At 40.0% G+C, this 26404-nt stretch overlaps 2 protein-coding genes across 2 annotated transcripts in view; one reads left to right on the forward strand and one right to left on the reverse strand.

The window, feature by feature from the left end:
• The window catches only part of itchb (itchy E3 ubiquitin protein ligase b), a 42636-nt gene extending 32869 nt beyond the window's left edge, over nucleotides 1–9767 (reverse strand). Inside the window, exons 1-3 of the mRNA XM_054770669.1 lie at nucleotides 9622–9767; nucleotides 1570–1661; nucleotides 1026–1167 (exon numbers count right to left, since the gene is read on the reverse strand). Coding sequence (XP_054626644.1) covers nucleotides 1026–1167; nucleotides 1570–1639 — 212 coding nt within the window. The 5' untranslated portion in view covers nucleotides 1640–1661; nucleotides 9622–9767. The remainder of the gene's footprint in view (nucleotides 1–1025; nucleotides 1168–1569; nucleotides 1662–9621) is intronic.
• A 1669-nt stretch (nucleotides 9768–11436) lies between these two features.
• Nucleotides 11437–26404, forward strand: part of calcrl2 (calcitonin receptor-like 2) — a 35341-nt gene continuing 20373 nt past the window's right edge. Inside the window, exon 1 of the mRNA XM_054770681.1 lies at nucleotides 11437–11590. Within this exon, the coding sequence (XP_054626656.1) occupies nucleotides 11490–11590 (101 nt within the window). The 5' untranslated portion in view covers nucleotides 11437–11489. The remainder of the gene's footprint in view (nucleotides 11591–26404) is intronic.

Genomic DNA, 26404 nt, shown 5'->3' on the forward strand with positions numbered 1-26404 from the left:
TTTTGGTGGTCTCCGACTGACAGATGTGTTGTTAGAGCCCACTTGTAGTATAGAGACTGGGGAGGCTTGAAGAAAAGAGGGGAGCATTTTAATTATATCAAGATTCTTAGCGCCGGGGACACATCGTGTGTGAACGGACATTTCTGACAATGGGGTCACCCACTATTAAAGTTGTTATGGCGAAAAGAAGACGAGGCACAGTGGCAAGTGGGCTTTTACTTCAGGGGTTGGATGATGGGGTGGAGGAAATTGATGAGTACATTGGAGATTTTGGACCAGTGCGCCTTGGGGCAGGTACGAATTGTGGAATGGAGACTTTATTGAGGGAGGCACTTCAATTCATCTGGGTTAAGGGCTTATGTGGAGGATCTCTTCTGGACGACTTCAGACGAGGGGCAAGGTCCACCCTGAACTGGTCGCCAGTCAATTGCAGGGCACATACAGACAAACAACCATTCACACTCACATTCATACCTATGGACAATTTAGAGTCGCCAATTAACCTAATGTGCATGTTTTTGGAATGTGGGAGGAAACCGGAGTACCCGGAGAAAACCCACGCAAGCACGGGGAGAACATGCAAACTCCACACAGAGATGCCCACTGGAGATTCAAACCCAGGTCTTCCCGTTCTCCTGACTATGTGGCCAACATGCTAACCACGAGGCACCGTGCGGCCCCACAACAATAACATATCCAGCCATCCATTTTCTCTGCCGGAAAATGCTGGAGCCTATCCCAGCTGACTTCGGGCGCGAGACGATGCTCACCCTGGACGGGTCGCCAGTCAATCGCAGGGCCACAATAATATAATGGATTTAAATGAAAATACCTCAAAGTGAGGGCTTTTCTCATAAATTTTTAGGTAAAATTAAAAAAGCAATTAATCGGATCAATTAATTACAGATCATAATTATTTTCTTCTTTATTTTTTTTTATCTATTAGACAGTACTAATTTTTAGAAGCACCAACACAACAAAAATGTCTTATGAAGAGGGAGGCATGGTCATCTCCCTTAACTTACACAGTGAGTGGCTGCTTCCATTTGGGGCTGTGGGTGTTGTTGCATTTCTCTGTTTTTTTGGACTGGCCATCCACGGTGACTTCCACGTAAGGACTGGGACCAAACCAGTTCTTCTTGTTCTCTTTCAGTTTCGCTGACAGCACTGAAACAGGAAGACAAGAGAGAGAGAGAGCCCAACAGATAGTCACAAGACACTTCTGCCACTAAGAAGCACAGGTTTATTTGCCTTTAAATTAAGCAGTCAATTATATTTTACAACAACTAGGAAGTACTCACACTTACATTAATGTTATGTTTGAAAAGTAATTTCTTAATGTAGAGGGTTGTATAGTGGTAAAACATGAATGTGACATTTAAATAGTGACATGAACAATAGCTGCGCTCTGTTCAACTCATGAGAGAATGACAATGAGCCCGCAAATACAGTGCCTATGCCTCAGAGCCAAGAAGTCATCCGTCATACCTCCTGATTCTTAAAAAAAAAAAAAAAAAAAAAAAAAAAAACACTGACGAAGTTGCGTAAGTGTTAATACAGTGGCTTTACCAGTAATTTGTAGCTGTGCCTTCATAGGGTAACCATTGGAACTGGCTGCCTTGGTGACTTCACTTGCCATGACATAGGGCTGGGATGAATGCCTGCAGCACAGACAACAAAATCATCAGCACACAAAACACATCTCGCCTCTAAACAGTAAACATTAGCATCGAGGCTAACGCTAACAACAATAGACGTGACTGGGTTGGTCCACAAGTATGACAGACCAGTGCTTCTCAAACTTTTTAAATCTTGCTTGGCAAGTACCACCATTTTTGCTACCTACGCCTGCCATTTGGCTTCGAACATGTGGCTTGTTCTCGCAGGTAATTGGCTTATGGCGTATGAGGTGAGGTAAATATGAATACAGTCGTCCATCGCAATATCACGTTTTTGATAATTGCTTCCTTGCTACAAAGAGGTTTTTCAGAAATGCCGTACGGTGGTCTAGCATGATGGCCACAGAGTCGTTGGGCATTTTCTGTGTGGAGTTTGCATGTTCTCCCCGTGCGTGCGTGCGTGGGTTTTCTCCTGGTACTCTCAGCTGGGATAGGCTCCAGCATACACCCGCGACCCTAATGAGGAGAAGCGGCATAGAAAATGGAGGGATGGATGATCGCTGTTTCGTTGTACACTATGATCTATATTAGTCAACACATGGAAATACAAGTGATATGTAGGATTCTGGTCACCATGTGGCAGTAATGATACAAAACATTGATGAGACATTACCTTACCATAACCTTAAAATTGCATGATGTCATGAAGTCAGCCATGGCATGCCCGAAACGATACAGCGTAAAAAGGAAATTCATTTATCGCGGTTGGGTCTTATTTCTGAAAAAGGAAAATGTCATTTGAATTACATTTCAACAAATCTTTGATTAATGAATTTCAATTTGTATGTCATCGTTTTTTGATAACAGCAAAGTTAAACGGAAAGATGTGCCAGCATAGTAAAATCAAAACTGAACTCACTTTGGCTTTTATAGTATGGATGGATGAGACAACGCTGGATAAGGACTTTGCAGAATGTAAGAAGTGTCTCACGACAGAGCCGACACAACAAACATGCACCCTTGTTATACTGTCACAACAACATGGGCTTTTACGTTAGAGCAACAGGCTAAGCCGGGGGTCTCCAAACAGTAGCTCAGTAGCTACCACTAGCTTGCCAAAGGGTGAAAGAATATTATGCCTCTTTCGAATGACAATTTACCACAAAATAGTAGGGGTCACACAAGATCTTGTGAGACTAAAATGTGACGAAATTTCTCTCGTTTGGAGAAAAACTGTCTTGGGGGCAGCCAGAAACCAATCAGACTGTGAACTATGGCATGGCTACTAGAGTAATATGGCAGTAACAAAAGAACAAAAGATAAAGGAGTGCCTGGTTTAAGAGGAAAATTTAAAAGACACAAGCATGTCCTTATTTTGTGCCAGGAACACCAACCTGTCAAATGCATCAGGCTTAGCAACTTCCTTATACATTTGTGGCAGAGCTTGTCGTGCTAAATAATTGTGACTGCGAAGCTCGCTGGACATTGCGAGTCTATCGATTTCAGCAGGTTTATAAAGCCATTTTTTCCACTGTTGCAACGGGGACCATATCTTAGTAATGTGATAGAACATCTCTTTATTATAGCACACCACTTTGGTTTTACTTTCATGAGGAACGCAACAGGAGCGCAGCAGAGAGACAGTGCGCAGCTTCAGAAATTCCTCGTACTGGAGTTTATAGTTTATAGTTTTTAAGTTTTAAGGTGGTGAAAAATATTTTTTATGCTCTGAATTCGAGGCATTCACAGAAAGCGTACTTTGCTACATCACAAAAGAAATACTGCTCTTTAATACATTTGAAAAGCCAGCATTTCGAGAAACGCTACAAAAGTTTGGCACAAACAGAAATTCCATTATCCAACATGCGTGGCTTATTGGGTCTCAAAAACGTTGACAATAGTATTGTTCAGCATCAAATTGTGGGACAATAATCTATTCAAAATGCACCTGCATTGTTTTGTGATGTGGTGAAATAAAAACATTTGGTGCCCTAGTGGTTAGCATGGTGGCCAGGAGATCGGGAAGATCTGGGTTTGAATCTCCGCTGGGCATCTCTGTGTGGGGTTTGCAATCTCGTGCATCGTCTTATCTCATGATCTGGGTGTTTCGTGACATCCCTACTATTATATTTTTACTATTACTCCGACAACTACATTACCTTTTTGGACGCACTCAAAAATGTACCAAGTCTTGCGAGCTTGGGGATCTATCAAGTTGTTCACATGTTCATCATGACAGGACGCTTGAATATCATCAAACACCATCAAACCACAGACAGGAGGCAGTATGTGAAACTAGGAGAATACATCTGCGAGCTTAAATATATCGTGCGGCATACACCAGGGGTCAATACTGGGACCGAAACTGCTCAATCTATAGATAAAAGACATCTGTAAAGTCATGAAAGACCTGACCAGCTGGATTCAAGAGCTAATAAAAAAAAAAATCATATATGACTTAATTATACTAAAAAGATGGTTTGATAAAAACAGACTAAACCTAAGCAAAACTACTACTAATGATGTATATAGGCTTATGGGCACTCGTATTTTCCGGTGCTCAAATGATGACCTCATCAAACTGCCTCTCAAGCGTGTACACAACTGTGGGTGGCTAGCAGCAAGCTAGCTCGCTCCTTCCATCAATCCATTTCTATGCCGCTTATCCTCACTAGCAGGAATGTTCCAAACCCTTGAAGTAAACTACGGTAAAATCTGGCACTGTGTGTGCGCGCTCGTTTAGGAAAGTCCGTGGGGACGTCCATAAAAATGCTGCTTTTTCATATGATAATAATTTCATATAATAATTTTCATTCGTATACATATTTTGCTCGGTAGATTACTTCTTCCTTTTCAATTTCGTATCTGATTTATCCTGAGTGTTGGACCATCTCGACTCATACGAGTGCTTTGAAAGTTAAGGCCAACTTTAAGCCTTGCAAACTCATGGATCGGAGCCTCAGGACGAGATAAAAGGTATAGAGGATACAAATTAACTTAAATATCTATCTGCAGATGAAATTTCATTAAAATCTGATGTTGCGAAATATGTTAATTTTGGCCCGGAATGACTGTGTACATGCAATTTGTAGTGTGGTGTGGAAACGAATACAGTGTGCTGCTGCACTAAGAATGCGCGGAATACATGAAAATTATGACATTTGATTTTTTTCCCTGGACTTTTTGATGATCAAAAAAAATTTAAATAGCTACTCTGTTGACTTTTAAAACAACCGTCAGAGCCTAAGGCTAATCCCAAGTGTTTGTCAGATGTTTTACAATGTTGTACAATGTTGTTTATAGCCATGTTGAGAAGCAAATTGCTGATACTGTATCCATTAGCTTCACAACAGATGTGTGTTAATTCCACGACAGGAGATATGTCATGTTACACATATCGGTATCAGCTGATATCAGTATCAGAAATTGAGAGTTTGACAATATCAGCATATCGGATATCGGCAAAATATCGGACATCCCTATTGATTATTTATTATTTAGTATTATTTAGTTATTATCATTATGTCTGCTATATAATTTCTTTGCAGTAAGTATAAACCTTGACTGTCATTGCACCACATTGTTATATTGCCCTATCACTTTCCTATTTATTCACAATTGGCAAAGACTACATTTGGAAAACAGGAGGTGAACAAATGAATTGCAACTGATGTGAAACGAATGAGGGGTAGGATTAAATAAGCTTTGCTTCTTCCTACTCCTTTTTGGACATGTGGAACTGTGAAATGTACTATGTGATGTAATTAGGTGTAACTTGTATGCATGTTCAAAATTAATTAAACCATTACCATTACTGTAAGACGCACAGGTATTTCACGGTAATATGGTAATATGATGCAAACAATTATAATATGCTTGCACTAGAAATGTAAAAAAAAAAAAAAAAAAAAAAAAAAAAAGAACATTACTGTAAAAAAAGTGCATCATTTTTGCATTACCGTAAAGCACTGTCTATAAACTGCACCCCCATTTTCAGGCTCACGGCGGGGAAAAAAATTTTTTAGATCATAAATGCTTGCCAGCTCTTTCATCTCAAATCAACATGCGTAAAGGTACTATGCAATTTCAAAAAGAAGAATAAAGAAGAAATCTGAACTTCGGCATCTAGATCTTTAATATTATGGCTAAGCACAGATTAATAATAATAATAATAATAAATCAAAATCAAGAAATTTGCAATTTTCAGAGATGTCTTCACTGTGTGAAAATACAGACAGCCGTCAGATAAGTTAGTTGCATACGCAAGCATTTTCAGCAACTGTACAGCAGAGGGCGCTGAAGTCAAAGCAACTGTCTGACCCACAGACGGCTATTCTAAAATGGACTTCTCGTCAATTTCTGCATCTGGTCACAGACCTGTCATCGGGTATAAACCGCACCCCGATTTTTTGCTTCTTACCAGTGGAAAAAGAAGTGCGGTTTATACACGGTGCTTTACGGTACACAGTTTCCACTTAATTTATTCCAAAAGGTATAGCACATCAAGCTAAATAAAAATCATAAATATCGGTTATCAACAAGGTCACTATTGCATCTTCCACGAGTCTCTTAAATTGACGTACAGTAGACGCAGCTTTATCTTCTCATCCAACAGAAGATATAAAGTGAACAGCTCTTGTCTCCATCTGGTCAATAATTGATTGAAACAGCCGACTTTGGCCCATCACACGCCAGCAGCATGTAATGACCACCTTCGCTGAATATTAAACTGTGCAATTACATGCTTTGATGCAGATTACCTTGTCTGGCAAAACAGCACCCAAGTACAGGCTAGTAAACTAAAGTAAAGATAATTATAAACCATCTGCCGCTCACTGAGTGCATTTTTCATTTGATGGTATTGTCCAAAAGAGCTCATAGTAAACATATTATGGCTGTCAATGAAGTTCGTTAAACAGAAAGGCATCAAATTGATACCTGAAAAATGTAACTACAGTGGAACCTGTTTATGTTTTTTCTCTTTACGTCAAATAGTTACTCAAAAATTTTGCCTCGGTTTGCGTACCGTTCCCGGTTAGCGTACAATATGGCACGCGTAGTGTCGCGTTATTAACACACTGTGTGAGTCCATCTGTGTGTGGACTATACATTTAATCACAAAAAAATCGCTGTTAGCAGCCTGTTTGCGTGCTCTGAACTGGAAACTGGAATTGAATGTCATTGTCACCCAGCTCTGTCGCAAGTGTATGATGCCATTAGAGGTTGACTGTAGTACTTTGCTTAAGTAACACATTTACGACACATGTCTCTGTTTTTCTTATTGATCATGGTTGCAAAACAACCCACAATGAAGCCAAACAAAGTTGCAGGTGCCAGTATTTTGATAAAGAAGGTGAGAAACACTATTAAATTAAAGAAATAACTCATAGCAAAACATGAAGGTGTCCGTGTGGATCCCGCTCCCAGATAGCTGTGTTTGTCAATCAATCAATTTCTATTAATCAAGTCTTCAATCAAGGTGTTGTAAAATTCTAAAAACATTTTTTTTTATTGTTTTGTGTTAACATTTTTAGGTGTTCGGAATTAAATAATTGGATTTGCATTATTTCTTATTGAAAAAATGTCATCGTTTAGCGCAGGGGTCACCAATGTGGTGCCCGCGGGCACCCCACGACCACATGAGGTGCCCGCAAGCCTGCTTTTCATTCAGGTTTTCAGTTAATAATGTGAGAACACTAGAAAGAAAAGTATTCTGAAACATAAAATGTGAGTTGTGGATACCAGCATTTTGTGAATGTTTTGGTAAAACAAGCATATTTGATCTGTTTGGGTTGAAATAAGGTATGAAAATCATTTCTACAAAAATGAGTGACTCGTGGCCACTTTCATTTTCTAAAAGTAGCTCTCGCAAGAAAAAACGTTGGTGACCCCTGGTTTAGCGTATGCGTTTGAGCTGGACCGTCTGGAACAGATTAATGACGCTAACAGAGGTTCCACTGTGTGTTTGTCAAGGGCACAGCAAAAACAAACATGAACAAAACACCTTGTCAGGTAGGTCTTGATGTAATAACTGTTCTGTCCAATTTGGTTTAGAATACATTGTTAAAAATAAGCGTCACATGACTGTAAGTGTATTCATCAAAGAGTGTGACAATTCTTATGACAATTATGATGTTAAAAGTGTGTGTCTTTCTAACCCCTGACGCAAGCTATGTGGCAATTGTAATTACTTGTTTAAATACTTTTGTAACAGAACTATGACACATTATTTATACTAGGTGATTGTTCAAAGTAAACAATTGGTAAATCTAGGAGACAATGAAGAATATTCAAGTATCTTTTGACACTTTTGACCTAATCCAATAAAAGTCCATTCAATAAAAGATAAAATTGGGGAAAAAATGGGCATGCAAAATATTTATAGGGCAGGATTAATCATTTGACATTTTACAGATCAATTTATGGTGTGAATTAGAATTTATGACATTTTTTTAATCAACTCTAGTATAAACAAGTATAAACAACCACCAGTTACGACAGCACTTCCCGTGCGAGCTCCCCGCACCATGACACAGCAGTCCGGGCACAATGAGGGGGAACTACTGCTGTAGCTACTGAGCCAAATATCCAATGTCCAACGTGAAACTAACTTCACCATGGTACACCGCGACATGTCTGCATGATGGTGCTGCGTTTTCTTCTTGCGGGTGGCAGGAATCGAGTGGCAACAAGTTTTGAGTCGCATTACCGCACATACCATGTTGGAGTGTGGCCCTGAGTTACGAACGTTATACGGCAGCCCGATCGGCCCAATCTTGTGGTGGAAGCCGATGTTATTTGACCTTCAAAATACAGCAGATCAGCAGCCGATCCCGATCCTGAAGATCGGATCGGGAAATCCCTAGTGTTTATTGAATAATTTGGCACTTATACAGTTGGAACATTTAGATGATGCGGTATGACGAAATGACAACTATAGCTTTTTGTTCTGAGGGAATTCTTTCTACATTTACCCATTTCATGAGCACTTCCCAGTTCGAAAAATTTGATAACTTGGGTTTTAGTATAAACTTTGCTTGTTGTTGGTCACTGCAAACTGGAGCGTGTTCAGACTCAGCTCCACTCTGAGAGACAGGTTCAGCAGCCATTTTCCTTGAATTTTTTGGTTGTCTGTTAAACTTCTTTCCTTTACGATGATGGCCTATCTTACTACAAACTGAAAACTAAAACACTGTTTGAACAATTTCCACATGCGAGAACAACACATGTATGCATTTCGCTGTGACTTAACATGAATTCTAGCTACGAATAGGCCACCCATTTGTTTGAGCCTGTGATGACAGCAAACTGACACGACGTCACATGCAACCCAGCAGTAGGACAAGCGATATAGATAACTAATAGATGTATGGATGGAAGGAACAGAATAATGTTTGTGTGTTTTATCCAAAATGCCCTTTTTTTACAGTATACTTAGTCAATTAAGTGCACTTTTGTAATCATTACCCTATATCTCCACAATATATATATATCCACACAAGTGGATATTCAAATGTCACCCATTTATCAGCCAATATCAAACAAAACGTGATTTATTGTCCATTTATGGCTGAAAGTGCATTGCTGTTAAAGTTAAAGGTACGGGTTGTTTTGGAGTTTGCCACCAACATGTACATGTATTTAGCTCAGGAAGGCTAAATCCCACTTTGACAGCATATTCGCACTTGACAGTTCTCACAATCTTTGCTGTGTTACGATAACAAGCGTCAATGCAAGTAGTATTGCAGAGAGGGAAGGCTAGGCTGATAAGCTGGTTGTTGTTTTCGGAGCGGTATGTCCTGTGGGGAAGTGCACCGATCAACACTGCGTGAGACTATTTACTGCTCTGGTATGCTAGCTAACGTCAGCTGCTGACACCACTGCCCAGCTAACTGTTAGCATGCTAGCTTCAATCATCATCATCATCATCAACATGGTAGAAACCCCAAAGTCCACGGCTGGGAAAGGTAAAGGGCCCCGATTACTGGTTTCGATCTCTTACCCGAACTCCAGAGGAGAATTCTGGTAGCGCTGCGGTGACGTCTCAGCCCCCTTTCGGCGAATTGTTTTGTGCAGAGTCGCAGGTTTTACTTCAAGGAAGCACAAACTTCGACCAGCTTCCTAAACTCGTGTCACGTGACTGCCGGGACTTTCGGCGGAGCATGCGCACTAAAAATCACTAGCACCACAGTTTGGTTCCTCCTTTTTGTTTATTGGCGGTTGGCAAGCAACTCTTGGTGTACATTACCGCCACCTTTTGAAGTGGAGTGTGAATCGAGATGCTAAACCAGCCTTAATTCTCACTTCCTTTTTTAGCATGTTGGCCACACAGCCAGGAGGTTTCCTCCCACATTCCAAAAACATGCATGTTAGGTTTATTGGTGACTCTAAATTATAATAGGTATGAATGTGAGTGTGAATGATTGTTTGGCAATGTGTGGCAACCAGTCCAGGGTGTACCCTAATATTTCCATATTTATTGCTGTTTTGTTTGTTTCATACTTTGCATACCTATCTGCTAATTGGTTCCCCAAAAAATACCACATTAACCGGTACCCAAATCAACTTTACAATACAGTAATGCCTACCTTATTTAATCTAAAAATATTAAATCCTGTCTTGTAACTGAATAGACATTTTTTTATTAACACACAAGTGGAGTCTGGACATACAACTGCTTTATTTGGCTCACTTTTTTCAACCCAGGTGAGTGCTAAACAAATTAATATTAATTCCCCCATACTGTATATACTTCATTGTTATTTTTCACTTAAAAAGTCTGTTATCCACCTCTTTCTTCAATACACATTCTATTTGATTTTATCACATTTAAACTTATATGTCCAGTCATTATAGGTTTTGGTATTATTTCTTCTTTAAATTGCAATAGCACCGATTCTCTTTCTGATTTTCCCTAATTTCTAAAGGCAAACAATCTCTAATCCCGATGATAGTTGGCCTTCAGTTCTTCAAACTTCTCTATGTGGAGTCCTGTTACTACTCCCCTGGTCCTTCTCTATCCACTCACAACTTTTCCCCACTTTAGTTCCATTTTAAACAACTTAATTGTAAGTAGTTAATTGTAATTTTGTTGCTTTATTTCGCTGCTCTACATTTATATATTTTATTAGACTTCTGTCCCTTAACATTTTTGCCATGTGAACATCTCCTAATTCTCTTTTCAAACCGCTAGTTAAAAGGCTTCTTAAAGTTAATTAAAATTGTTAAAACTTCACAAGAGATAGAAAGTCAGTTAGTTAGCATAGCTTCTACTGCACTCAGATAAACTTGGAAAAAAGTAACTGAACTCTTATAAATGAACCAAGAGGAGATGTATATTGTCTACAAACATCAGTTCTTGTTAGTATAATGTATTTTTATTTTGTAAATATTTTATACTTAAACCGTGTGAAAGAATTTAGCACAATTATACATTAGGTACTTACAAACAGCAGGTGGCACTGTTTCACTTTACTGCAGACTGCCGTGTTCTTTTGAAGTCTCTTTTGTCCCGACATGGATAAATACTGTATTGTTTTATTTTGTAGCTGATATTAGTTGTGATACAGTGGGCGACAACTGGTCTTGACTGCTAGACTATGAACTTGCTAAAGTTGTAAATCCTAAGGTAATACTGGAACAACACAGTAAACAATCTAATCAAACCAAAGATAGAGAATAAAACCAATTTAACTACACAAACTCATAAGAAAGTTGCCAAATCTGCGCTAATTACTTACTTATTATCGTACTTATTTAGGTTATTATTTAAGTTTAATATACTTTCTGCTTGTTTTGTTTTGAAAGTCCCAACAGGAAGTTCGTGTGTGCGCTCTGATTCCGTTTATTTGAGAGCTGAGCAGCTGGTGAATGACCAGTGTTGTTATAGGGCAGCATGAGACTCTCATCTTCCTACCAGGGATGCACACATTGGACGAAAAAGGCCGTTTGATGGCTCATTTCAAGAAAAGGTAAGCAAATTGTCTTTATGTTATTGAAGAAGTGATGTATTTTAGTGGCGTTGTCCAAGTTTGACTGGAATTTACCTGTGTGGAATACATCCGACTTGCCCAGAATAGAAGACAAGAGCCAGTATATCCTCAAGTTAAAAGACAAGTTAAATGTATTTTTATAAACCATTGTTTCTTGCGACAGTTCCATTTAATATAACTACAGAAGATGAGTTGTAGCAGAACAAACTAACAAACTGGTGAACTATGGTGACCATTGGAAGATGCAATCATAAATTGGTAGTTTGTGGAGTCTGTTTTGGATTAGGTTTACATTGGGTCTCAGTCTGCTTATTAACCTTCTTTGGTATTTATTTTTTTTTGTTACAGTTCTTTTACCCATGGTCATGCCAACGCTAAAATCTTAGCTTAAGTACAACTCAGTAGAAGAAAACATGGTACATAAAGTTAATAGAAGCTTTATTATTTAAAATTTTCACATTAAAATGGAGTCTAGGTAAGTGTTAAAATATTAAATGCAAAAGTCTCAGGCCAACATCAAATCGGCCTTGGTGGTGGTTTGTGTGCTGTTAAGAAACATTTTTACATTGCTCTAATTTTTCTTATGAATTTGTTCCAAAAGGTTTGACAAAAAGGGAAACATATTTTTCTCATAGGGCATAATGTAAATCTAATTAATTAAACAAAAAATATGTTATTAAGAATAATTATAGGTTTACATTCAGAAAACAATACAAAATCATTATAAATGACGACTGGATGGAACGTATTATTAGTGATGATGACTTCCCATACATCCCAAGGCCAAATTCAAGCGTGTGTCTCACACTCTTTATCAAAGTGCTGGCTCATTTTCCTTTGGCCCCTTGGCTGGTGGCACTTAATAACAAAGTGAGCTGAGCACCAACGCGTAGGGTGCTTTGTTGAGCCACTCGATTTGGCAGACTGATACAGTACAGGGAAACGTGCAATATTGTATAAAAACTGAGACAGCTCCTCCGTGAATCGGAGGGGTTTGAGTGCCCGAGTTAGCCCAGGAGCTATGTTGTCTGGGACTATATGTTCCTGATAATGTCTCCCAAGGCAAGCAGGTCCTGGGTGACAGGCCAGACCAAGAGTGATTTAGAAGACTCTATGAATAAACGCAAGAGGGACCGCACCTCGCCCGGATGTGGGATACCGCAGAGCCAGTGGGCTTCCAGGCGAGCGCCTGGTGGTCAGGCCTTCACCCATGGGGCCCGGCCTGGGCGACCTAGTCTTTGGTAGCCAAATCTGGCTCTTGGGACATGGATTGTCACTTCTCTAGTGGGGAAGGACCCCGAATTTGTGCGAGAGGTTGAGACATTCCGACTAGCCATAGTCGGACTCACCTCGACTCACAGTTTGGCTTCTGGAACCAAACTCCTTGGGAGGGGCTGGACCTTGTTGTACTCTAGAGTTGTTGTAGGGAGGAGGCGGCGAGCTGGTGAGAGGATCATTTCCCTACACCCTGGTAATAAGTTGGATTAGATGGCGGGGAAGGATGCCGGACGGACCTGGGAGACCCAAACGTGTAGTGAGGGTGTGCTGGGAACATCTGGCAGAGTCTCCCATTCGTCGAGTTTGGCAGAGCTTTGCCTGCATCCCGGGGGAGGACGAGGATATTGAGTCCGAATTGCCATATTCCATGACTCCATTGCTGAGGCAGCCGATTGGAGCTGCGGCCGCAAGGTGAGATAGGGTCAGGAGCTCAGTCATCCCGGAGGGTCTCAGAGTAGAGCCGCTGCTCCTTCACATCGAAAGGAGCCAGTTGAGGTGGCTCAAGCATGAGGTCTTCCGGGTATGCCCAGCCGGGAGAAGGCCCCGGGGCATAACTAGGACATGCAGGAGGGATTATGTCTCACAGCTGGCCTGGGAACGCCTTGGTGTCCTCCCGGTGGAACTGGAGGAGGTGGCCGGTGACTGGGAAGTCTGGGCTTCCCTCCTGAGACTGCTACACCTGCTACCCGGACCCGGATAAGCGGAGGAAAATAGATGGATTGATAGATGAAACCGAGACTGTACGAAACCAGAGGCAAAATGTTTTAAAGATTTTTGACGACAACCAAGTCATACAAAAACTGTAAAAACCTGTTGCTAGATAGATGGTATAGGGCTCAGTCATAACTGCCCCAGAGGCTGATTGATAGTTTTGCCCGCAAGGAACAGGAAGTCAGACTGACACACAGTATGGAAATTACTCAGGAAGGAGATACGTTTGTGTAAATTGATGCATTTTACAATTGGATTAGTGTTCTGTATTAATTACAAAATGCATATTAGAAAGAAAAGAGCAACATTGTATTGTTGCTGGCACTCAAGAGGAGTGCCACCCTTGTCCATCTGGCACAAAGCTCCAGTCCAAACCAATCTTAGCTTGAATCTGGACTCTCAGCAAGTTGACCCTGGGATCATCTGTCCGTGGGAAGCATCCACTTCCCAGACGTAGTGGTGCAGTCCAGTGTCCCATTGTGACTTTGACTGGAACAGTCTTCTTTTGCCAGGGCGCTCTCTCCCACTGGATATAAATAGAAGTTTTGGCTGCCATGTTGATCGTCACTTGTTCCCCAGTGTTGCCTTGTTTCATAACAGATTCCCCACAACCAACCCCGTCTAAGGTGAAAAAAAGTGTTCTTATTTTAGTCCCTGTGGAGAATAACTGAGCCATGAGGGCTGGCATAAATGACTCCATCGCGAGTAGATAGCGTTAAGTACGTCACTTTACACTTGCGGTTTCATTTTAACTTGGCACTTTACATGCTATATTACCTTTACTTTGCACATAAATACCAAATAAATACAGCATGTTATAAGGTACTTACTTTATTTTCACATATAATACTTTATATCTTGATAGACATTTCAACACCTAGTGCAATGTAACGTGACATTCTAATAAGTATTTACTTCTGCTTGCCAAAAGGATGTTACATGAGTTACCTGACGAAAATAATAAGAACCAATGCACCACAGATAACCCCGTCATGTGGTATAGCCATCTCACTGTATTCACACCTGCCATTAATGACTGGATTCATTGTTGCGATTGGATCACGTTGGGTGGGTCTCACACCAGGTCTGAATCATGCTTCGAGCAGTTCAGAATCATTCCTTTTTTTTATTTGACCCACGGACCGACTTGTGTTCCCGGGGGTGTGTGGGGCACACTTAAAACTTACAGTACCTTTATGCATTCCCACATGGCATCAGCATTTGAGACCAAATATTAGGTGAAAGAAAAACGGTAAAAATACAGGATAGTAGTCTATCTGTGCAGCGTGGAAGAAAGTTAGCACACGCACAATGGTGCATTCAAGGACCTTCGACCAAAGTAGAGGGGGCGCCGCTTTCAAAAAACAACATGTACATGCAAAAACTATGGGATTTGTAACTGCAGGGTTTCTGCTACATGTAATCGATCGTGGTGGCCCGCCACTACAAAATAAAATCCACCACATCTTAAAAATGAACTTGAAAACAATGTTAAGTAATATATTGTATGAATGCATATACTGCACATGCTATATTGATACATACAGTTTATACTGTAGCTTATTATTTAAGCACATTTTGACCACAATTAGTTTGAAAACAATTTAAAATATCATAAAAATGTTTCACTGCACTTTATTTAAAAAAAACGTGCTCATGTCGCGGCACTCAATGCGGCACTCGCGTCTTGTCTTGACGTTCGCTGTATTCCTTATCGTGCAAATAAAAAAATTGTTGGTAAAATGTGTAGCCAGTTGACGACAACTTGTCACATGCCTAGCTATGCCAGCGTGCGTGACCGCTCATGTTTCAATCTCATTCAACTTTCTGGTGTGTTTTACCCATTTTGCACTGCCTCTCTGGCGGTAGCTAGCTAGATCATGGGCAAGCTAGAAGTGGCTATCATGTCCATTCTAACTTACTTTTTAGTGTCACTTAGCAATCTTGCTCCCTTGTTATCATTATGATACTTATGGCTTGTCTTCAAAACACTAAATGTGCATCTGAGTTGTTCAACAAACACGTAGTGTGTCCAGCTTGAGACACTGTGATGCTATCACAGGGGTCTCCAACAGGTAGTTCCTATGCTAGCATTAGCTCACCAGCTGATGTTGAGTAGCTCACCAAAGAATATTTGCTTCACCTCTTAGTATTTTTATAAGTGTTCTATTCAAACATGACACCTGTATTTAATGACAAATGAGCACACTGAGTGGAGATGTACTTTTTAAATAAACTACAATTAAATGTTGGCAGTCACAGAAAATAGCTCATCTCTCTCTATATAAATATATTATTGAACAATTATTTTCCCAAATAATACAAAATGAAAAATGTTGTACTTTTGTACTAATAGTCGCATAGTACTATTGGACTAAATAGGTAAGGTAGCAAAAAGAGGCTCAACATTTTAAACTCTCACTTAAGTACTCTCAGCAACTTTGCCATTAAATTAACAGTTTTGCAATGTTCTCCGTTCATGTTCTGCTGGTTGTTGAAAAACTTTAAACAAATACATTAACAATTAAATTAAGTCATAAAAATTTTTTATTTGTCATAATAAAAAAAAATTGCAGACGCTGCAGCGGCACGACACAGTGGCGGCAGTCCCATGCAGCCCACCACCGCAGCTTCAGAAAATCCTAGGGAAAACCATGAATTGTATATTATTTTTAAAATAAAATAATGGCCCATATTTCCGAAATTGATATGCATTTACAAAAATTTGATGTAGTTATTTACAAATGTATTTTTTTAAAGTTTTTTTTTTAAATGTTTTTTTATCATTGCACCTGAAAGCTTCCCGCTCACTGGTTGGGGACCCCTGCTTTGACAGGTCTGAAATAGGGATGTCCCAATCCCCATTTTTTGGCTTCTGATCCTATTTTTATAATAGTCTTTACAATCCGATCCAGTACCAATCCTTTTTTTTTTTATAACAAGCTTTTGTTACAACCATGAATTTGTGGAATTGAGTATGGTTATGAAAATAGCTCTTCAAAGCATTAAGAATAATGCAACCAAAGTATTTCTGAATTTACTTTTTTATTACGCATGACCATCAATATTGTTTGGGTTTTGTAACAAAACTCTGTGAGTCAAGTCCCTAATCCAATAAAAGATTCAATAAAAGTCCATTCAATAAATGCAAAATGCTTTTAGGGTAGGACTAATCATTTGACGTGGTTATAGATAAATTTGTAGTGCGATTTAGAAGATGACATTTTTTTTAACTAACTCTCTTCAACGCAATAGTAATTTAGTGACGGTCTCTAGTATACACAACCAGGGGTTAGAGCAGCACTTCCTGTGTGAGCTCCCAGCACAATGACACAGCAGCTAGGGCACAGTGAGGGGGAACTCCCGCTGTAGCTACAGAGCCAAATATTTAACGTCCAACGTGAAACTAACTTCATCACGGTACACTGCGGACATGCCTCCATGATGGTGTTGCGTTTTCTTCTTTTTGCGGGTGGCGGGAGTCGTGTGGCATCCAGCTTTGAGGCGCATTACCGCACCTACCATGTTAGAGTGTGGCCCAGAGTTACAAACATAATAAGTAAACGGATCGTCCGAATCTCGTGGCGGAAGCCGATATCTGACCTTTAAAATACAGAGGATCGACAGTCGAGCCCGATCCTGAAGATCGGTTTGGCACATCCCTAGCAGGTGTTAACCATGCCTGTGCATTTTTTTATTTCCTCTTAAACCGGGAACACCTTTATATTTTGTTCTTTTGTGCGTTTGTTATTAGCTGAGGATTTGAGCATAACCAAAGGTTTGTTATGACAAAGATTATATTTGACTTTTTCTATATTTATTTCAAAAAGAGCCTACTTTATTTTAGCGGTGTTTAGAAAATATATTTTTTTAATGTGCATCTTGCATGAAGCTTTAAAACTACAAAAAACATCCTCATGTTAAGTATTTATTTTAATAAAACAACTTAACATGCATATTTGGCTTTGATTTTGTCTAAGCTCACTTTGCGGAAAAAATATCGGGATATATATTGTATATCGATAGTCAATTTAAATATGTCAGGATATGAGTTTTGCTCCATCGCCCAGCCCTAGTCTGAACCATACTTATAATAGATCTGAATCATGGCTGTACCAGGTCGTACTTGAAAAATGCATATACCTTGCATATATCTTGCCTGTGCTCGGTCTGAATCACACCTATATATTAGGTCGGAATCATTGTTCTACTTGGCCTGAATCATTTGTATACCTGGTCTGAACCAATCCTTTATCAGGTCTGACGAATGGCTATTCCATGTTCCATGTTCAGGTAGGAATCATACTTATACCTGGTGTGAACCGAGCCTGACATGTCCGGTTTAATATTGGATGCAGGGCAGTGACAACGACTTTTGTATGGCAGCAAAAGAATCCACCAGAATTCCATTAGTTGTCCAAATACGTGTTCGTCATTTGGGGATTCTCAAGTGAACAGAAAGGGTCAGGACACATACAAGACAGAGCATTATATTCTTATTTTCGGGGGGGGGGCCTGGGGACCTCAGTGAGAAAAAATGAGAAAAGGGAGTAGCGTTTGGGGTGAACTGTGTCAGGCTGACCATGTCTGAGAGGTTTGTTAGTGTGTTCTGGTTTCCTTCAATGCATGCTCTGTGGGGGATGCTTTGCTCGGTGACATGTTGTGTTCAAAGCGGATCTTAATTAGATTATAAGGGGTTAGATTACAACAGACCTCTAAAGTGAAATGTTCCTAATATAGTACAGTTCGGAATGCGACTTACTGTTTTCAGGGAAAGTGAGGAGCAACTGATGGCACAGTATAGTATAGCCATAAGACAGGGGTTGGAAACCTGCGGCTCCAGAGCCACATGAAGCTCTTCAGCCTCCTTGCTGCGGCTCCCTTCGCCAAGCGCGTGTCTTTTTTTTAAACACCAAAGTAGGGGAAATGTGCATTGAAATGCTAAATATCCGACTCGCCGCAAGTCAAGTTCTGATTGCTGATTGGATGAGCAAGGGAGGGGGCGGTAGGACTTTTGAGTTGAGTCTGAAGCAAGTTACTGCGCAGTAAAAGAATAAAACAAGCATAGCAACATGTTTTGTGACGAGAAGCACGCTGCAGCTATGTGCTCAGAGCCCGTGACATGCTAATCGCCGGGGTGGTGACTCTGGGCGAGGCAGATAGTGTGCTGCGGCAGCTGACTACACTCACCAATCAGAACAATATGTGCTTTCACTTTCACGTCCCCAGATACCAGAAAATTCCTCCAACGATGTCAGGAAAAGTCTTTACATTTGTTGCGAGTCGTTTTTGAGAAAATAAGTCACTAAGAGGGTTTGGAAAGTTGCCAGATTTAGCGAGAATTGCCAAGTTGGCAACACTGGGGTGCACATGAGATGGGAAGCCATTCACAGATGGAGAATACATGAAAGAATCATTCATAAAAATATCAGAGCATCTATTCTCCGAATTAAAAAAAATAAACAGGAAATTATTCAGAAAATGAAAGAATGCCTCTCTTTGCAAAGAAGTGCAAGTCACGGAAAGGACAAATGGAATGGATATTGATGACAATTTAGCTGTGTCATGTTTTGCGGCTGCCAACTATTTTCTGTTTTACTGGAAGAGGAGGCGAAATGGCTCTTTTGATGCTAAAGGTTGCCAACCCCTGCCGTAACAAATAGGAGATATTTTATTATGCAGCTAAAGAAAAATAACCATGTCTAATCTCCTGTTGATGTGCATCTCCATCCAATTGGATTACTCGGATTACTTTCTCCAAATGCAATTTAAGCGATCAGATAGTCGTAATAGCCCACTTTCTGCAACACCTAAGGCAACCAGCACTGAATTAAATGCCAACAACACTTTTATTCACAGTGATGAACTAAAATGAATGCCAGATGTACAAAAACAAGTACTCTTAAATCCATTTAGTCAACCCCAATGACTGGAGGTCTGAGTGCTTAATTTGGCCTCCAAGTGAACCTGCTTGTGGCCATTGCATAACAGTGCTCACTGGTTCTTGGCTCCCATTATGAATACACACAGACCGGTACAAATCAAGGGGAAAATCTCTGTGAATGAATTTAGTAAGATAGCAAAAACAGCTGGCAGATCAGATTTTTCAAGTGAATCAGTGGTCAGACATCCAATAGGCTTGTTGATTCCAGTTACTGGAGGATATAATTGGTATGTTTTCAGGAACTAACAGAAAATCATCCCCCAATTCCCCAAAGTACCAGTAGGAGCAGTTGTATTGTTGGTTCAAGCACTGCTGCATAAATTACCAAGACAATTTTAGCAGTTACGCTCACACTAACATAATAGGAGAGGTGTCCTGACTGGTCCACCAATTTTATGGACCACTAAAATATGTAGTGGTCTCACTATTACAACACTTCCAGTAATAAAGTTGAGGAGTGATCCTCTCCAGGAGCAACAGGAAGTTAGGAGATTATTTGATTCTTTTGGACAAAATACAAAAAGTTATGACAGTTTGAAGGAAATATGATGGTGTTCGTACTCACCTTAAATGCTCTAGTTGATTCCGCTATTGAGTTAACCACTAATCTAAAAAAGCAAGCAACTCTAATTAGCGCAGTGTCAAAAACATGCAAACAATCACTTGTTGTAGTTTGTTGTAGTTTCAACTCAACAAGATTGGAGTAGCTGCATTTGAAGTATCCAGAGTGCTCATCATCCAGCAGCTTGATCTACCTCTACATACACTTTAGAATGTTGGTAGAGCTACTCAGCTGTTGGTGTGAAACTCATGCATGTTACACTTGCCGTACTGTTGTATTACTCATCAGGACTATTAATGCTGTTGCTGAGCAGTTTGCTACTTACTGCTATTACAACATTGGTTCTGTTGTTGCTGTGTTGTGCAATGTACTTGTTAGTAGATTACAATGTGGTCAAAGAGAGCTCCGTTTTCCCTGTCCACTTTTTCATGCACTCCAAATCATGATTAAAGTTTAAAAGTTAAGCTGTTATGTAAATGACTTTTCACATTTTAGAAATAACAGCTTCGTCTCAACTACTGGTGTACTATAATAATAACTACAATAAACACCATAGCTATAATATGAGCATTTGTGATATAATAATTTAGTTAAAGTCAACAGTTGTTAGTCACATTGACGTTCCTTCATTGGTTCCAAACTCGTGTATGAAGGTGTGTCAGAAAAGCTCCAGGACTGGTATCACAATTCATAATTTCAAATCATAATCCCGGGGTAAATACTTTGAAGGGGAGAACTGTTACTTTGAAGTTTGGGTTTGAAATAAATCTTTTGTGACACCAATCGCAAAACTTTCCTAATATACCTTGTATATACTTTGGCCTCATTTGGAGGGTTTTGCCTTTTGATTGTAAACAAATGTTAGCAGCTGATCCTGAACAAATGGCTGGTCAATATCAGGTCCTAACATATGTGTTAAGACGGCCAGTAAAAATGAGAAAAGCTGTCATTTTTAGGAGAGACTGTTCTGGCCAGTTTTATGATGGCTCCAGTCAGCACTGTTCAGTGCCATGAGAAGTTTTGAAATTTGCTTTGAATAGTAGTGCACTGGGATGTCACACATATTTTCAACCATGGACAAAACTATTGCTGGATGGAGTTCCAGGATTCTTGCATTGTGACCTTTTCGCTAACTGGCTCACATGATTATTGCTGATGCTTGAATAAAATACATATGAATAGAATATTTGTTTTTAACAAAAATGACTTGTATGGTGCAGCACCATAGCACAATGACAAAATAATATAACCATACTGCAATAGAAAAGTATAATTTCACTTATTTCATAGCAATGTTCCCGTTACCATAAATAAACCTCCCATGTCCCTTTTGTATATTTGTAACAATGGCTTATTTTTAACCCATTTAGAAGTGGAGTGAGAGGGCCAGTGAAAGGAGGAAGTGGTTGCAGGAAGACAAGGGGGGATAATAGCATCCGCCACAATCGTCATTCTTCCCTACTCATACAGTTATACAACAGTACATCTTGTTACTTGTTTTGTGGTCTGTAATACAGGTGGACCAGCCAGGGCAAAAATAAAGCGATTAGATTTGCATCAGTGACTACTTCTTCCTTAAATCCTTAAATCGTGTGTTTTATTGGCGATGTCAGTGTTGCATTTTTTACATGTAGGCCAAATGCTGACCTCTAACCATTTTTAGCTGGCCTGTATCGAAGTCTAACAAAACAAGTATAATGGACAGTCGCCCACATATAGCATGTGCTTAAATGTTTTGTACTTTTTAGTTTAAACACGAGGTGGAGCTGCTATCTTGAACAAGGCAGCGTCTCCACTAAGAAAGCGATCACAGGATAAAAATAGTTCAGGGTAACCACAAATGGCAGACCAAAAGAGACACAAGATTGCAACTGAGAGCTATTCGTGGATATACGGTACTTCTTTGAGGCTGAAACAGTGGACAACATTACTCCCCTTCCACCTGCCGATGGCTCAAGCCGGGGTAAGGTGTGTCGTAGTCACGGGCACCGTAAAGGGGGGAATGTTAGGACAATTACAAGGTTCCCTGACTGACAGGGGCCCCAGTAAAAAGGTTAAAAGTAATTTTTCTGTCTGGTTGTGATTTTTTAAAAAGTCAATATAGTCAGAAAACAAAACAATCTCTTGTATTTGGTAGTAAGAGTTAAATATCCACATTGACCAAGAGTAAGCTTCCATATTGACTGACCACCTCCCCATAGCTACATAGAGAGTGAAACTATGCTGCCAGTGCATAGTAAAGCAAAGCCTGGGAGTCAAAAAAGGAAAGAGAGAATGGTGAGAGAAGAGAGGCAAACGAAAGGGTGTCAATATGTGACCTGTTTTTGTAGCCTAGCTAGGCTGTGTATCATGGAAATGAACCTGTTAGGTTAATGTCGATAATGAAATAAGCTAGCAGAGTGTTAGCATGTTGTGTTAGACTCAGGCCTGTCACGATAACAAATTTTCGATTATCGTCGATAATTATCAACCTTTTTTTCAACAGTATTATCATTAAGCTTAACATTCACATTTGAGCCACTGTATCTCTGTGAGGCACAGAATGTGCCAACTATAGCACTTACGAAGCGCGGGGCGTCTTCACTTCATATACCCATTGTATCGCCAGCTCGCGCCACGATACATTTACTTCGCTGATAACTGGGATCACTTCGCCCCATCGAGCGCCAACCGCCGGGACGAATGCCCTACAACACATCCACACTGGAACTGTGATATTCACTTTTGTGCTTTCATTCATATCAGTGTTTGCTTGCTAACTCTTAGCTAGCACTCAGTGTATTCAATCACTACGTAGTGGGCCCCGGCCTCCACGTACTGTGAGACGCTGAATAGCTGACAGGAGGCTCACTCTTTCATTTAATTTGACTCTACAACAAATGCGCTCAGACACAAGCAGAGTGAACCCTCTTGTCATCCAGCCTGTGTGCTACAGCAAGACTAGGAAATGGAATAGGCATACATACTGTACATGTGGCACGGTGGCATGTTACAATGTTGGCCATACAGTCAGGAGATCGGGAAGATCTGGGTTTGAATCTCCGTTGGGCATCTCTGTGTGGAGTTTGCATGTTCTCCCTGTGCGTGCGTGGGTTTGCTATTTTAGTACTCCTGTTTCCTCCCACATTCCAAAAACATGCATGTTAGGTTAATTGGTGACTCTAAATTGTACATAGGTATGAATGTGAGAGTGAATGGTTGTTTGTCTATATGTGCCCTGTGATTGGCTGGCGACCAGTCCAGGGTGTACCCCTGATAGGCTCCAGCATAACCGCGACCGGAGTGAGGATGGGTGGGTTTCTGTTGTCCTTCAACATGTCTTCTTTTCACTCTATTATACAGTTAAGGAATTGCTGTTTGTGACATGTTGCAATCAAAGTAGTTGATATCATTCAACAATTCACAATTCAATTAAATATGGCATTAAAAAGATAATTACACATAACTCCTCAAAAGCTGTGTACATAAACTGAGTAAGACATAGTATTCATTATACACACAGTTCATGTACTACATCCAGTTAGCTAATTGCAAATGCATTTGCTATCAAACAGATATACAGTAGACGCCCCTACAATGTAAATAATCCGTTCCGAGAACCTTTATGTTATAGGGTTTTTATGTTATACGAAGCGTAAAATACATGTAAATAGCCTAATCCGTTCCAAGATCTTCCCAAACTCACCACTTTGGCACTTCAGAATATTCAAAGTCCACCAAATATGGTGGGAAAATATAAGAAAACGTTAGCATAAACATAGTACAATAACATTCCAATATAAAATAAGGTAATAAATAAGATTACTGTAAATGAATAAAACTGAAAAACAAAAACAATCCTACCGTTCACGAGAAGTCTTGATCAGGAGCGCAAGTGGAGGCAGGAAGGAGGAGGAGGAATTCTGAGTCGAAATGCGATTCAAAGAGTCTAAGAGTCAGCTGGTCTCACAGACAAACGCACATGCACTACACGATAACGCTGTGTGCAAAATTTTAATTTGTAACTTAACTTAATTGTTTATAAGTTAGTTTAAGGGCGACTACGAAGAGGAAGGAGTTTGAAGGGACAAGCCTGTCTCTAACACAAACTCACATACATGCTGTGTAACTCAGCCAATGAGATGAGAGCGTAGGTGGTGCCCCGAAAATCAGCCAATGAGAGCGTGAAGCGTCAGAAGGTGTCAGCAAGTGTTAGTCTGAACTTGCACTGACTTGAGGCATTAATAAAGTTGATTGAAAAAAAAAGACTTGCACTGACTTGATGCTTTATGTTATATGGAATTTCTTCTGTAATACGAAGCAAAAACTTTACATAAATTCTTTATGTTCAGTGGAATTTATGTAAAAGGAGGTTTATGTTATGCGAGGTACTACTGTACAAGAAAAATGATTATGCAGCGTCAAGGCGACATATTAAGAAAGTTTCTGTAATGGGCTGTTTTTCCAATTATTCATGAAGTACCGTAATAGTTTAACAAGTGGAAATATACAAAACCCGCATTTCTATAGTGGAGTTCAGGACGCGAAGCAAAGCCATCAAACAGTTGACTTTTTTTCTACATAACTAGCCGTTACAAATGAACGGATAACTTTTGTTATCGATATAGGCATCTTACCAGTAATCTGAATAATAAAGGTGCATCTCTGTGTGTATCTTGAGACGTCTGATCACCACTTTATCTCTGCTGTGGGAGGAGCACCAATACGAGGAATGTGTGAAGCTGCGTGCTGTCTGCCGCGCTCCTGTTTGTTCCTCATGAAAGCAAAAGCAAAGTGGTGTGCTATTATAGGTGTCCTATCACATTGCTAAGATATGGTCCCTGTTGCAACAGTGGAAAAAAACAGCTTTAAAAACCTGCCGAAAGCGATGGACTCGCGATGTCCAGTAAGCTTCACATTTACAATTATTTAGCATGACAAGCTCTACCACAAATGTACAAGAAAGTTAGACAGCTGCTAAGCCTGATGCAGGTTGGTGTTCCTGGCACAACATAAGGACATGCATGTGTCTTCTAAAAATGTTTACCTAAAAAATACTATTTAATTCAATTTAAAGTATTTTTGAGTTGCTGATATTTTAAAATTTCCTCTGAAACCAGGCACTCCTTCATATTTTGTTCTTTTGTTATTAGCTGAAAATATATAATTTAGAACCACTGATTTAAAGTAATAAAGCCTTGTTTAAACTACAGGGCTGCATTGTTTTATTTCCTGCAACATCTGCCATCCACTTCAGTCAGCATGCAGGTCAATAATCCTCAGTCTGGTAAAGTGATACAACAATGTTTGGCTTTCCCATCGTCCTGCGTCATCACCCACACCCCCATGAGAGCAGTGTGGCTCTTAAAGCAGGGTTTTAAACAGGTGGGATCGTAGAGTGCGGCTAAAACAAACAGACAAAGTCTAGCATTTAAAACTATGCTTGGAGCAATAAATAAAGACATACTGTACATTGGAACTGCTTGACTCATTTGGATACATCACACCACACCAGCAACACAACCTGTAACCTATTAATTAAACAAATAAAATACATGTCCCTGGTACTGTGTGCTGGCAGTACCGATTTTTTGTGCCAAAATTAAATAATAAAAATACAAAAAATAGTAAATATTAAACCAATTAATCAATTAACTAGTTAAGTGGCTATTCACAAAAATCGCATTTTCCGTAATGGTGTCTTTTTTACTGGATCATAACTCCATAGCTTTTGAAGATACAACAATCCATTGGCACACTCCAGGTACTACAGTGTCTTGGCTATACAGTATATAATGGAATATAATGTTGCATGTTCATAGCTCCATTTGTTGTCTCCCTATGATAAAAATTCCAAATATTAATTCATTCCAAATAATCTCATATTTTGGATCATCCATCGATCTACTTTCTATGCCACTTATCCTAATTAGGGTCGCAGGGGCATGCTGGAGCCTATCCCAGCTGACTTCGGGCGAGAGTCGGGGTACACCCTGGACTGGTCGCCAGCCAGTTGCAGGGCACATATAGACAAACAACCATTCACACTCACATTCATACTTATGGACAATTTAGAGTCATCAATTAACCTAACATGCATATTTTTGAAATGTGGGAAACGGGAATGGGAATGTGGGAAATGGGAGGAAACCGGAGTACCCGGAGAAAACCCACGCACGCATGGGCAGAACATGCAAACTCCACACAGAAATGCCCAGCGGAGATTCGAACACAGATCTTCCCGATCTCCTGACTGTGTGGCCTGTGTGACTGTGTGCTAACTGTGTGCTAGCCACCGTGCGGCCTATTTTAGATCATA

The sequence above is a fragment of the Dunckerocampus dactyliophorus genome, chromosome 1, assembly GCF_027744805.1.
Source record: "Dunckerocampus dactyliophorus isolate RoL2022-P2 chromosome 1, RoL_Ddac_1.1, whole genome shotgun sequence".
In the NCBI taxonomy this organism is placed as follows: Eukaryota; Metazoa; Chordata; class Actinopteri; order Syngnathiformes; family Syngnathidae; genus Dunckerocampus; species Dunckerocampus dactyliophorus.